Genomic DNA, 15,650 nt, shown 5'->3' with positions numbered 1-15,650 from the left:
ACAAAATATTGAATAGCTGCTCATTTATTGAGTAACACCCATTGTGTGCACTGAATGAGGCAAGGTTCTTGTGGAAAAATAGTATATGATCATGTAATTAGAGATTGTATCCCTAAGGCATATACACAAGGGGGCCAAATTAAGGTTGCATAGGCTACCTTAATTCTAGCATTTCTTAATTTTTGAGTGCTTGACTTTACAAGCTTGCTAATTTTCTTTTAATGTATTTCTGTGGGTAATATTACATATACAATATTTTATATATACAATATATAATGTGTAATATATGTACCAACACACACACAATGAATGAGTATACATGAGCAGGATAAAGTGTTTATCATTAGAGATTTGGATTGGGCATTACTCTCAAAGCTGCAAATGAGGTATGCTAGTCATCTCAAACAAGAGTTGAGAAAACTTTTATACTCCACACCACAACATACTTTAATTTTTAAGTATCATATATAGCAAACATATGTTAAGAATTTATAAAAAATACTGGTATTGTTTTTCCTATTCTTCGGTCTATAAAGGTATGTACCTTAGTTACCATGAGTCCAATTTACAGATCTCAGAGAGCCATACCTGTATAAATGATCTAAAGCTGCTTTTCTTGAATAAAAGTACCACATTTTGAGGTCAGAAGCGAGTGCCTGCTCCAGCTGGTTACTGAGAATCATCTCTCTTCACCAACATACAGCTTCCAATTTAAGCCATGATGTTGCATGAGATATTTCACCTTGATCCTGTCCAAAACTGAAAATTGCTTGTCCTGGGACTCAGGCAGATGTATTTTGGAGAGTGCGGGAAAGGGATAGTACAGAATTTGGGGGGGAGAATGAGCATAGCATTTATCTGGCAATTTGCTCTTAAAAACATTAGCAGTAGTCTCAGTGGACATTATTTGGGTGAGGCAGTTAAAGGCACATGATAAAAATTTAGAACTGGGCTATCACCATCATAATTGTGTATGCATGTGTACACGCACGCACCACACACACTTCTAATTTATTATATAGTATCAGCCTCGTTTTAATCATTTACTATTATTGTAAACTTTCTATTTAAAAAAATTGTTGCCCCCCAATACTTCTCTCCTAATCCATCTCATGCAAAATATCTCCTTTTACTTTTGACATTAAGTACCTTGGGGTATGGTATCACCTCAGTATTATGTCAGTTCTGCCAAGCTTCCCTGAACATCCAAGACCTAGTCTATTCTGAAAAAATTATACTGGGTAATGTTTTCCTCATTTCTTTAAGAAGGATATCCAAACCCGATAAAGTAATGCATGCAAGAAAGTTATTTTATTGTTCCCAGAAATAGAAGCATCTTGGTTAAAAACTTACTGCAGCACTGCAGCCAGGGAAGTTGAAAAAGGTATCAGGACCATGTCTCTGTGGCATCTGATTAAGGACTGACAATAGTTTAACTGCATGTCTTGGCTGTTAAAACAACAGAATTGTAGAAATGTCAATGCAACCAGTTAATAACGATATTCTATAGCTATATTAGCCACTGGATAGTTTTCAAACAAACCAGTAAATTAATTCTAAAACGGTTTTTAAAAACTTTTAAAACAGTAATTCAATTAACATAAAAAAAATCAATTTCATATGCCGCTAGAGACCATTTATGTTAACCTCAGGCACTAATGCACTGACATTTAATACTTTATATGGCCACAGCTTACCCAGATTCCATTTTCGCCTCGAAGCATGCTGAACAAAAGCTTCAACTCCTTGACAGTGATGCTGTAGCTGGCAAGAACCCCCAACATATCAACTAGAAGATCTTCAAAGGAAAATAAAGTTATTCTGAACTCTGAATTATACTGTTTGTCAAAGAAATTATTTGCAACTACAAGCTAAAAATAGCAATTTCATTAAATGTAAACTTTATTCACAAATATTAAAATCAAATTGTTTCCTTAAATATTGTATAACAAAATATGAATTAAAGAATATCCATCTTTCCCATAAAAATCATTTATGTTTAAAATACACATATGATTACATGCCCATTTTTAGAATTACCAGTTTTTAACAAAACAGTAAATAAGTACCCAAAAACAATCTTTTATGTTTGCAGTTTTATCACAATGGGCTAGGAACCTATTGCTGAATATTTATCGCCTTTGTATTGCACATTTTAGGATGTTTCCTCATTCTTCTTGTAGCATGTTTCTAGCATTTGTGAGCTAAGATGTACACATCAGCATTCTTTGAACTGTTTGCTACGTCATCTTGCAATTTAATTTCTCTGCATTCTTCTTTAATTTGGTACCCAAGTATGAAAACTTTAGATTTGACCACAATGCAATGCCAAACAATGGGGGCAGGAGGGGGGAAAGAGGCTCTGCTAAAGTCTATCACTACAAGTGACAAAAATTACTATAGAATAATTAATAGACGACATATCCTCCATTAGAGCATTTCAAAAACCAAGAAACCTATACAGATAATAGGAATAAAAATAAATTCACTTTTCAGAGAAAATAGCATTCAAGATTAATAAATAGATTTTAGACTTTTTTTAAAAAAGTGAAAAATTTATGCTCATTTTAAGGTTTTGAATAGTTTGGGGAATCCTGGTTCTTTCCATGCTCTCTCTGCTTTCCCTCAAAGCCCAATACTTCTAAGAATTGCTATTAGTGTCCTCAGGTGCCATTACAGCAGGAGGAAGGATAGTATAAGTTATGGCCCTCAGAAAACACAAAAGGCTATTACAATTTCAAGGAGCAGCTTCCAATGTACAGAGGATTCAGCCCAAACAGATTAAGGCAAACTAGGGCCCTTATCCACCAATATTTTAGACATGCTTCTACATCCTGAGGGTCATTCACTAGCCAGACATCTCCTTCTCCATAACATTCTTTGTTCTAACAAAACTCAGAATTTTCCTCTTCCTCCTCATCTCCAAAGATCACCTCTCTCCTACTCTGTTTCCATGGCTGGTTTGGGGTCATAAAACTGCCTGGGAAATAACTTTTCAGCTGCTAAGGAAGTTCACCATATTTCCCTTCAATTTACGAGAACATTTTGCATTACAGCTGGAGGATATAGGACGAGTTATAGCTAAAAGACGCCTAAACATTTTCTCTAACTAGCCTTTTTCAGTTGATCATAACTACTAAACTTTCACTTTCTGAGCTGAAATTTTTCAGATCTTGTATCCAGGATTTATTTTTTCTGAAAATGTGAGTGAACATTTTTTAAGCCATTTAGTAGTTTGTAGACAGCAAAAAAACCCTTCTCTTTTAAAAAATGTGGTTTTGTCTGTGTTTAAAACTGCTCTTATACATCAGCAGGAAGGAGTAGAAACTTGAAATCAGTCTGGGAAATGGCGAGATGTGTGATTTCACAGGTCTAATGAATATCTATTTGAGTTGTCTGAGTTAGAATAGTTTACATATTGTACTTTAAGCATTTTTTTTAAATGATTTCCTAATGTTCTAACAGCACTGACACATGTGCACATAAGTACCTTTATAAAAAACCTTGTCTTATTTGATGCACATATGCATACTGAATGATGCAGGACTCTGAAGGAAAGCCCCTAGAAAGTTTTCAGGAGACAGTTATAGGACTGTATCCTAATTACAGGATCACACACTGTTTTTTCTAAAGAACCACTCCCTCCTCCTGTGTGCTGGTTGAATGGTACATGGGTGCATAGTAATTAGGAATAGGGTCCTCTAGATCCATGCATCACTTTAAAGTGAATTCCATTTGTAATTCCCACAGTATGCACTATGAGTAATCCACTGAAGCCAATGGATTTGCTCTGAATTTGTACCACTGAAAGAGCAGATTATAGCTCTCAATGAGCAAATTGGAGCATGCAGTGAATGAGGCCTCATTTAGTGCACAGGTTGCATGACAGACAATTGATGATGCACAAATTCACTCACTGAACAGTGAAGATAAAAATTAAAAAAAAAAAATCCACCTAGGCACTTATGGCCACTTTCACCATAGAGTCCAAGCGCCTCCCAAGTATTTAAATAAAGAAATAATAATAATGATCTCTTTCCTTTCCCTGCCTGTAGGATAAATCACTTCATTAGTTAAGAGGGTTTTTGTAAATGTACCCGGCAAGAGTGGGTATGTGGGGTTCTGCTTGTGAAGAGCTTATTGAGGGAAAACAAAAATCAAAGAAATATTTTAGTTTTAAAGTGATGATGTGTGTGGTCTCTTCATCTTATGGGAGTCCACATCCATTTCCTATCAATGTTCTGCCTCATTCACTGCATACCATCCAGCCTGCATCCTGATTGCAGCAGAAGTCCTGAGGAAACAACAGTATTTGGTCTGGTAATTAAGGACTGTAACACGCTGAATTTTCAGAAAGGGGCAGAGTTGAGATTGCAAGTCAATTTTGGCCCTGACTTTTGAGTACTCCACTTTGCAACCTTAACCTGCTTCTAAGTTTCTTTTTTTATTATTTGTGTGTACTTTGAGGGTTTTTTTTTTTAAAATAGAAAAAGAAATTGTGTAATATGGATGTATCTGGTAGAGAGCAGAAGATCCCTCAAAAATTCCATTAATCTTCGATACCTATGTTATCACACTACCAACAGGACACACATTTTTAAATTCTTTATCATTCAAGTTACTACACATGTGCAGAGTATATTTTTAATAATCCTTATGATTACAAAATTAAAATAGATCTTCACTGGACCATCAAAATACATGTTCTAGCCAGGGACACACTCCATGGCAAATTTCACATATCTGCTCAAACTGCTGACTATCGAGCTTTTCAAAAAAGTTGCTTTTTATAATAGCAAAATTATTTTTCACCACTCTCCTTTTACTCAAACTGGGGTGAAGTGTTTTCATTCAAACTTAAAAACACAGCAACATCACATACACACTGAGCAAAAAACATTGAAAGATTCAAGCCCAGGACTTTATAAGTAATAAGCAAATGAAGAATGCCCTTAAAATGCAAACTCTTGGGACATTTTTATTATTGGTATTGCTACATGCTCCAGTTACAAAAGAGTTAGATAAATTAGATTCATTTCTTCTTTTGATATAATTGAAGTTAGCTTAAACTTTTTTCTTGCTTGGTTTTTGATTAATAAATCCTGGTACTTACATACCACAAGTCTTGTTTGAAAAGATTTAATCCATACTTAGTATAACCATACTAATCCACTCACCATATAGGAATGGCAATGTCAAAAATCATGGCTTTTCTGAGGTTCTTGTCATTTTATGTGATACTAAGTCATAAGAATACCACACAGGTTTAACATGTATCTATAGTCTCGTTTTATAAATAAGACTATAAATTATGGGGGGAGGAGAGAAACCTTTTCTCCTTATTTTAATGCATTTCAAACAATTAATGTAATAGGTTTTACTTGCAGTAACTGCCACCTCATGTACACTTGTCAAACTGTACTTAGGGTTGCCAATTTTGGTTGAATGTATTCCCAGAGGTTTCATCACATGACAATCTTTAACGAAAGATTCATTTTTAATTCCTGTAGACTCCAGGGCAATCCTGGAGGGTTGGCAACCCTAACTGTACTTAATATCTTATATTTACTCTATAAACACAACTGAAAGAACCTTAATTCAGTCATGTAAGGAACAGCTTAAAACTTTAACATAGCTCAGTTGTCTCTAAAGTAACATTGAGCATAGCATCTGAGAGATAAGAGAGATAACATGGCATTTCCCTTCATAGTTCATCTGCATGGAAGGCATTGGCAACACAACTTCAGAAGGAACTACCTTGTGCTTCCTTAAGTTTAGTAACCAAGCTTTACCAGATGGCTGTGAAGTTTAACTTTCACTTAATAAGGCAATCAGGTTTTCCACTGTTTTCAAATGGATACATTTCCAGGAACGATTTCTGTTAGCAGCCCAGCTGCCTCTTTAGCATTATTTGGTGGGAGCAACTTTAGTTTAACTTTTGCTTAAAAATAGTAACTGTTTCAGTGCTCAAAATTCAGTTCAAGCAACTTTCAAGCAGCTTAACCACCTGCAGCATAACAACTGAGCTTCTGGAGGTGAAATGGGTCTCAATGAAGGAAAGGCAACTGTAAACTGTACTTTGCGTGACAAGTTAGGCTAGCAAACACCAGTTCAGATTTTGTTATTACTAATATACTATCCATAGAAACAGTTGGGTCAGAAGACTTGCTTCATTAGTTCTTACCCAAAAATTTAGGGACTCAATTTTCAAAGTTCTCTGAAGGAAAATACTTTATAGCTGTTAAGGCCATCCACCAATTATCTATCTGGTCATTATAGTAATCTTTTGCCCTCAACTACTGATAAAATGGCTCAACATCCCTTCCTGTAGTATAATCTTCAGATTGTCAGGGTATCTAGATGACCTGTGACAGACAAAGTTTCTGGGAAGGAGACAAATACCAATGGCAGTCATCCCACTTTTCAATGCAATTGATTGCAGAAAAATGTGTTCCTATGAAGCTGTCATGAAGATTAAGATATTATTTCCTCTGACATAGCATCTTCAAAAATCTTAACACATGAAATGGTTTAAGTAGATGGCAACCTCATGTATCTGAATTGCCTCCACACAAATGAAGTCAGCTTTTTCCCCCACTATGAAGTATTTTCTATCCACTTTGTATATAGAGAATGGACTGGGACTTACTGTAGATTGCTGTCTCAACATGACACAATGTAGACAATCTTTTCTACTTGATTTACACCAACTTTGATCACAGTATTTCAGGAAGTACTGAGAGAGATAGAGCCATAGTTAATGAGTTGCAAGAAGGATACCTGTACTTTACAAGCCAGGTTGGAATATTAGGCCCACCACTATTTTGTGACTATTTTGGAAGAAAGTGGTATCAACGTCCTAGAACTAAGCAATGGTTTGGCTCTTGTTCAAAAGATCCTCACTGAATGCTTGGAAACAGACAATTACTATACCACCACATTTTTCACCTCACCATTTTGGGAAAGTGAATAGGAATGATTGTAGCAAAGCAGCTCTGGCACCATCTGGAGTCCTCCTGTCAACCTTGATCCCTATACATCAGGCTAGCTTAGGGCATTCGTTATTGTTAGGCAATAGCCTCCTGGTGATGATCAGCTATTAGGTACCCATGTTCATTCATTTTTGATTTGTTAGTAGCCAATGCCACCATTGACCATGAGGTGGTAGTGATACATCTGCAGAAACTGGAGAAGTAGACGCAAAGCAACTAACTCTGGTGTGTCTGTTTCTTTCTTTCAAAGGTCCAATAGGTGACTCATCCACCCATATGGCTCTCTCATGAAGAGTCCAGCAGAGTTATTGTGGACAGGAATTAAACAGCACATTCATGGGGGTTTTACTAGTGACTGGCATACATTCTGAGCTGCAGTGTCATCAGAATTCTTATACTTTGTTTTTTAATCAGATCTGTAGAGTAGTTTCCACTCTTCCACTTTCATAGGAGCAGAGATAAAAGCAAACTTGCCAAAGCTCTCTCTTAAAAACCTTCTCTGAAATGCTGCTGATAGGCAGGAAAAAGCATTCTTATAAAATTAATGGAGTAGGTATCCACTCCCTTTACTGATGAGGTATGCCAGTCTTATCAATACTTGCAACCTCATGGGTCTTTGATTCCCAACTGCTTCTAGATCCCAAATATTACACTGTCTTCTGCCATCTTCAGTTACTTAGGCTGTTTCTACTCTTTCCCTATGATGGTGCCAACATCATAGTTATATGTGCCTCATCAGAGTTACCCTTGAGACTATCTGGAAAGTGGAGAACTCAATGGCTTGTTTGCTTTCTTAGTGGAGCAGGGTTTTGTGAGCACATTATATTTACTGCACTCGTTTCTTATACGTTTCAGTCAAGGAACCAAAATGTTAGTTTTTACAGAATAATGCCCTTTACAGGTAGAACTTGACTGCCCCTTTCCTTGTGTACCATTTTAACACTTTGAAAGGTTGGTCACAGGGCATATGTAACGGTGCATCTTTGGCCGTGTGACTATATTGATCTGCTACTGCTTGAGTTTTTGGTTCTTCACACCACAGAATATCGTCTACTGGCTTAAGCATTTACTTGAGGGGGCACAAGACTATGCAGCATGTTTCTCAGAGATGTTAGCAGTGGGTACCTATTACTGCTACTTAGTAGCAATATGATTTGATGGGTAGTCTTGAATTATGAGCAGCAAATTCACTCAGACTGAAAAGAACAAATCATTTACTATTTTAAAACATACTGATAAGGACCCAAAATGTGCTAGGCATCTCACAAAGGCACTTACTCTGAACATATTAAATGGGGCCGTTTATGAAGATTTAGTATTACATTCAATTTTATATTTACTAAACCCACCAAGATTCACAAGTCTCAGTAAACACATTTTCACACTGCTGTTACCATCATCCTTTCCCCAACTCCTCTCTTGATTATAGCGTCTTCACTTAAGGACTCATCTAAATTTAGAATCAAAATTCCTTTTGGCAGGTACCATATTTTTACTTCTTCTGTAAAGCAGCTAGCACATATCTGGTCACTAAAAATAAAATAACCACCTATATATCCTTTCACTTAGCAACTATTTGTAAATCAGCTAGAATTTATGGAAAGAAAAACTATTCAACCCTTCAAAAATTTCACTATTTTTTAGGTCAAGTACACTACTCTCAAACACAGTACTAAAATACATAAGATCAAAAAGTAAGTTACTGAACCCTAAGCTGATGAAGACAAGATGGCCTTTTGAATTTCTCCTGCACCGCCCCAACAACTGTAATGAGTGAAAAATTAGTTCTGTAAATCCTACTGATCACATTCTAAAAGTGGAAGCTTAGCCTACCCTTCTAACCAGAGTATCTCAGATTACTTTCAAGTAAGAAAACAGAATAATCTCCAGATACTGAGGGTATGAATAAATTGGAAGCCTCAGACAGGCAACATCTTCTGTAATCCCAGACTCTTATAGATGTGCAAATAAAGTATGCTATGTTTTAGTAGAAGGAAACAGGGAATACTCAAAAAAAAATAGACAAGATTAAAAACGGATATAAGCCATCTGACATGAAAATTAAAGAGAGGCTATAAAGAGCACAGATGTTTTAAAAGACAGGCAAAAATTGAAGTATAGAAACTAAAATAAAACTGCTTAATACAGTCCAAAAATACAATATTCAATAAATATGAACATTTCTAGTGTTCTCTTGGTTTTTATCACAAAGAATATTGTACTATTTATTATTTAAGTGGGCCATAATAATGGTTCAATTCTTTTACTATGTAATAATTCATAGCAATGAATATTGTTTTTAGAAACTGAGAATAAGCGTCAGAGATGCTCTTATGAGATATATTGAAAGGTGTCTTATTTTGTCACTAAGATCAGGCAGTAATCTATTTTCTTTTTAAAAGAATTGTGCATACTAACTACCGGTAAATTATTTCAACATTAGTTCTAAAACCAGAGTATTTTACAATCTTTGCCCATTACATTTCGATAAAGTTGATTTAGTACTGTTGACTCAGTATCAATACTAATAAAATAATTTACTGTTTTTGAAATGTAAATAATGACTATGCTTGCAACACTTGAGTGTTCAAGAACACTGAATTTATACATATCAATCAGTAATTTATACCTGCAATCATGTCGTCCACCGTACTCATCTTCAGCAGTACCTGTTCAATTAAGCCAACTTCTGTGCTGGTCTGTAAATTACGGACACTCTTTCGTAGAATGGCTGTGAACATACTCCAGATTTCTGCTTGGCATGTTACATCACAGTGTTCTAAAAGCTCTGACATACACGTTATGCTCTCTGCATCCTGGATTATAAAGTTCATCTCTAGATCAAACTCTCCACCAACCAGCTAAAAAGAAGAAAAAACAAATGTTAGTATGTGTAATGTATAATTTGAGTATTACTGAGGAGTTGAGCACTGAGTCTGAACTGGTTGGCACCTTTTCAGATCCTTATTTCAACCAATATTGACTACTTTTTGAGCGTTAAGGGAGACAATCCAAATAAATTTGATATCAAAACTCACATCCCAGTGGCAACAGATCAGGAAGATAATCAGGATGGCAAAAGCACAGTGGCCACTAAGATCATATAAGAAATTAACTTAAATTTTCCCTCAGTATTGGATAGCACACTTTCAGAAATAAAAATCTCTCTGCAGTCCTCCTTACGGCAACTAATTCAAAGGGCAGTTTGACTCCAATGAATACAAGAATAGCAGCATCTGAATTGGCTCAAAAATCAAAATATCTTTGCAATCCTCTTTAGACCAACTCACTCAAAAGGGCAGGTTGACTCCAGCAAACAAGTGCACTAGTAGCAGCATTAGAATTGGCTCAAATAATAGCACACCTGTCTGCAGCTCTTGGAAAAGAAAGTTGCCTACTCAAACGATAAAGCTGGATATATGTCAACTCAATGTATTACATCTGAGACGCCCTGAAGTAGAAAATTCCAATCCAATGAGCTTTCTTTCTGAATGGATCCCAAAATTACTTGGTGTATAGGTAAAACTGAACAAACAAAAAATGGATAGAGCCTATTTGGCTCCAAATACAACCAAAGGAAAGTTCATTCACCCCAACCTGCAAATATCTGCCTACGTAACTGAAGAGAGGCAATCCATGAAAGAGAGCTTACTCAAATGAGGAACACTTGTCATTTTTTTCGGAATTTTTCTCCTCCTTTATAGCAGCAGAAAATTTCATTCAATCCAGGAACAAAACTACCCAGAGATCAGAATACACCTCTACCCCGATATAATGCAACCTGATATAACACGAATTCGGATATAACATGGTAAAGCAGTGCTCCGGGGGGGGGGGGCGGGGCTGCGCACTCCGGTGGATCAAAGCAAGTTCGATATAACACGGTTTCACCTTTAACGCGGTAAGATTTTTTGGCTCCCGAGAACAGCGTTATATCGAGGTAAAGGTGCATTAAACATATTACCTTATACCCAGTAACGATCAAGATATTTGAAAATACAAATATTTCCTTATAAAGACTCCAAATATAGTCTATCATTTGCTAAGGAAAAAAACAACAAAATCTTAAGGCACAATACTATATGTTAAATGAAAGATATTTTTAAAAGTATGTGCTGTGTGCTTACTTTCAGTGATTACATGTTGACAGAGAATAATTTTATGACAACCTAACTTTTCATAGTTTGATTGAGAACAGTCTGCACTTTCCACAGTCTATAGACTATACAATAATTAAAGTGGCCAGTATGAAACAATAGGTACGCCTTTTTCACATAGGCAGACCAGCCTGCACATTCGGTATTCTTTCCTTTACAGTTGTTAATCCTCAGACCTGACTACTACTACTGAAAGTGATCAACTCAGGTTTCCATTAACTCAAGGATTCATCTCACCTTACCAATTAAATCACTAACAACCAATTTAAAATAGTCTAATGATGTAGTTTAGAATTTACTAAATGATAAATCAGTTGACTACCAATTTGGACTCTAGAGATATCCAAGTTAAATGAAACAACAGATTGATTTGAATGTATTATTAGTATTTGAATTTTAGGTTTATTAGGAGATTGAAATGAATGTGAAAAACGTAATTATTTAGAATTTAAGCAATCATTTATAATGGATGCCTCAGGTAATCATATTTTTTCAAAGAAAAAAACAGGAGCACTTTTCTGGAGACTTTTTCAGTCAAGTCATGAAATAGTCATGCAAAAGACTAAAGTGCACTTCTCAAAAAACTGGGTTTGTTTTGCTATTTCTGACTATGTAACACGTGCATATTCTAGGTGGAGGATTTTTCCAGTAAATTAGCGTTGTGTATTAGAGTAACTTACAATAATGAGTAAGTGTCATTAACATTCTCTTTGAACAAATAGCTTTGTACTGTTCACATCGATTCAAATTTTCTCAGCACACCAAACACTACTGAACATTTGTGCCTGCTAATTTCTACTCAGCATAGCAATACTGTACACAGAAGTTAAAGTAAACTGCAATAAGAGGGGAAAGTGTCACTGCATGAAGGAAGGGGCGGTGGGGCTGGGGGTGGAGGTACTGCTTACAGAAGCAAAGGAGGAGAGAGGGCTCTTTTGCTTTGTTTTCAGCAGAAGGGGCAACAGTGCTCCTACATAACTTTAATCCCTAGCATTTAAACATTTTCACTTATAAAAAACCCAAATGATTTCTGTTCATGCAACATCTTAGAGACAAGGATTTAGTAAATGTGCTGCATTTTAAAGTATTGACAAGGCAGGTAATGTAAAGCCTTCTATTGGGCTAAAAATAATTTGTACTATGCACTACAATTATTAAGGCAAGATACTGCTTTTAGCTGATGTACAGATTACACCTGAAAGGAAGACCTTTTGGGACAGAAGACTGCAGATTTGTGTATTTATTTGTGTAAAAGGCAGCAGATGGTTTAAGTTGCTTGCTTCTTCCTCAAATATCAATGCTAATACAAATATTTTTCTATTTTCCCAAAGGGCAGTAATAATTTAGTATTCCCACAATGACTTTTTAAGTACTATTACAGTTTGTCATGTTAACTGGGTATATAAATATACATTATTTAGCTATGAAAAAGATGCATACATTATAAGTTGGCATAAAACTTTTTTATTGAAAAAGACGCACATGATTATTTTATTGGACAAATTGATAAGTATGCAGGAATTGGTTCAAGAGGTAAACATGCCTGAATCACTAAGTAACAGTAACAACAGGGTAGATAAAAATCCATGATGAAAGAAAAATAATTTTTAAAAATCTATTTAAATTTTATTTTTAAGTTTAAATTAAACACATTTTTCTGTTTTAAAAACATTTAAAATATTAGAAATTATGAAAACTTATACTAAGGCCTAAACTTAAATATTAGAATTATTTAAATTACATAAATATTAAGCAGTATGTTTGCCATCAACGTGTTAAAGAAAGTAAAACTACTGAACTGGAAATAGTTGTCCAAGCACCTGAAAGAGACGGTTACTCACCTTTGTAACTGTTTGAGATGTGTTGCTCATATCCATTCCAATTAGGTGTGCGCTCGCCGCGTGCATAATTGTCGGGAGATTTTTACCCTAGCAACACTCGGTGGGTCGTCTGAGGAGCCCCCTGGATTGGCGCCTTTATGGCACCGGATATATGCCCCGGCCAACCCAGCGCCCCCTCAGTTCCTTCTTGCCGGCTACTCCGACAGAGGGGAAGGAGGGAGGGTTTGGAATGGATATGAGCAACACATCTCGAAGAACAACAGTTACAAAGGTGAGTAACCATCTTTTCTTCTTCGAGTGCTTGCTCATATCAATTCCAATTAGGGACTCCCAAGCCTTACCTAGGCTGTGGGGTCAGAGTGAGATGTCACAGAGTGAAGGACCGCTGAACCAAATGCAGCATCACCCTTGGACTGCTGCACTATCGCATAGTGGGCAGCGAAGGTATGCACCGATGACCAAGTCGCTGCCCTACATATCTCCTGTATGGGCACATGCGCCAGGAAAGCAGAGGATGAAGCCTGAGCCTGTGTGGAGTGGGCGGTAAGGTGCGTAGATGGGACACCAGCCAAGTCATAGCATGCACGGATGCATATATATGATATGATCCAGGACGAGATGCGCTGGAAGGAGACCGGAAGGCCCTTCATCTGGTCTGCCACAGCAACAAACAGCAGTGACTTTTTCCTGAAGGGTTTCATTTGCTCGATGTAGAAGGCCAGGGCCCTGCAAACATCCAGGGAGTGCAGCTGTTGCTCCCGTCGAGAGGCCTCGGGTAGAAGTCAGGGAGGAATATGTCCTGGTTTACATGGAAGGCAGACACCACCTTAGGGAGGAAGGCCGGGTGGGGTCGCAGCTGTACCTTGTCCTTGTGGAACACCATATACAGTGGTTCCAATGTGAGTGCCCTGAGCTCAGACATGCGCCTCGCCGAGGTGATAGCTACGAGGAAGGCTGTCTTCCAGGAAAGGTACAGGAGCGAGCAGGTGGCCATCGGCTCCAACGGGGCACCCATGAGTCTGGATAGGACCACGTTAAGATCCCATGTAGGGACCGGTTGTCGAATTCGTGGGAACAGGCGGTCCAACCCCTTGAGAAATCTGCTGACCATGGGATTGGAGAAGACCGAGCGCCCATTTTCGCCCGGGTGGAAAGCCAAAATAGCTGCCAGGTGCACCTTGATGGAAGATATTGCCAAGCCCTGCTGCTTTAAGGACAGGAGGTAGTCCAAGATGATAGGTACTGACGCCTGTAGGGGGGTCGTATGATTCCGAGCGCACCAGCAGGAAAAACGCTTCCACTTGGCTAAGTATGTGGACCTGGTAGAAGGCTTCCTGCTACCCAAAAGAATCTGCTGAACCCAGTGAGAACAGCACAGCTCAGACTGATTTAGCCATGCAGCATCCATGCTGTGAGGTGGAGAGATTGCAGGTCAGGATGACAGAGTTGACCGTGATCCTCAGTGATCAGGTCTGGCCACAACGGGAGTGGAATTGGGGTGTCCACCGACAGCTCTAGGGCTATGTCTACACTACAGAATTAGGTCGGATTTATAGAAGCCGGTTTTATAGAAACCGGTTGTATGCAGCCGATTGTGTGTGTCCCCACCTAAAATGCTCTAAGTGCATGAAGTCGGCGGACCGCGTCCACAGTACCGAGGCTAGCGTCGACTTCCGGCGCATTGCACTATGGTACCTATCCCACAGTTCCCGGAGCCTCTGGCGCCCATTGGAATTACGGGTTGAGATCGCAATGCCCGGATGATGCAAAGCAGTGCCGCGAGGGGTTCTGGGTACATTGCGTCAGGCCCCTCCCCCGCCGTCACAGCAACGGCAGACAATAGATTCGCGCCTTTTTACCTGGGTTACCTGTGCAGACAACATACCACGCCAAGCATTGAGCCCGCTCAGCTCAGCTCACCGTCACCATATCTCTTCCGGGTGTTGGCAAACGTGGGACTGCATTGCTAAACAGCAGCAGCAGCTTACTGCCTTTTGGCGGTAGACGGTGCAGCATGACTGGTAGCCTTCATTGGCGATCTGGGTGCAGGCAGCCGTGGGGCTGGCAGCCGTAGGGCTGCATTGCACCAGCCCCTTGCCTTTTGGTAGAAGATGGTATATTACGACTGGTAACCGTCGTCATCGTACTGCAGTGGCTGTCGATCATGGGCACCCGGGCAGACAATGATGGTTATCAGTCGTAGTATGCTATTTTCTGCCAAGTGCCCAATATTGTCTGCTAAGCACCCAGAAGAGGCCGAGGGCTATCTGGGTGCTGGCAGACATGGGGCTGGCAGCCGTGGGGCTGCATTGCACCAGCCCCCTTGCCTTGATGATGATGGTTATCAGACGTAGTATGCGCAGGATGGGGCAACATTGCTACACAGCAGCAACCCCTTGCCTTTTGGGCAGTAGATAGTATATTACGACTGGTATCCATCGTTGTCATACTGGGTATCAGATCGTGCAATAGACCTGAAGGCTAACTGCCAAGCGCCCAGTATTTGCTGCCAAGCACCCAGAAAATGCCAAGGGCTATCAGTCATGCTGCACCGTCGTCTTAAGATGTAAAAAATAGATTTATTCTGTATTCATTTGCTTCCCCCCCTTCCTCCTGCTAAACCCAGGCTTTTGAGTTCAATCTTTGGGGGGGGGGGGGGG

The 15,650-nt window shown here is 38.6% G+C and overlaps 1 protein-coding gene across 1 annotated transcript in view; it reads right to left on the bottom strand.

Moving 5' to 3' along the window:
• LOC112121265 (neurobeachin) overlaps positions 1 to 15,650 on the bottom strand; it is a 959,539-nt gene that overhangs the window by 824,196 nt on the left and 119,693 nt on the right. The window contains exons 2-4 of the mRNA XM_029911962.1: positions 9,622 to 9,853; positions 1,698 to 1,798; positions 1,354 to 1,449 (exon numbers count right to left, since the gene is read on the bottom strand). Of these exons, the coding sequence (XP_029767822.1) occupies positions 1,354 to 1,449; positions 1,698 to 1,798; positions 9,622 to 9,853 (429 nt within the window). The remainder of the gene's footprint in view (positions 1 to 1,353; positions 1,450 to 1,697; positions 1,799 to 9,621; positions 9,854 to 15,650) is intronic.

The sequence above is a fragment of the Terrapene carolina genome, unplaced genomic scaffold, assembly GCF_002925995.2.
Source record: "Terrapene carolina triunguis isolate 2854851 unplaced genomic scaffold, T_m_triunguis-2.0 Scaffold139, whole genome shotgun sequence".
Classification (NCBI taxonomy): Eukaryota; Metazoa; Chordata; order Testudines; family Emydidae; genus Terrapene; species Terrapene triunguis.
The sequence above is the reverse complement of the archived record's forward strand: the minus strand, read 5'-3'. Positions and strand labels throughout refer to the sequence as shown.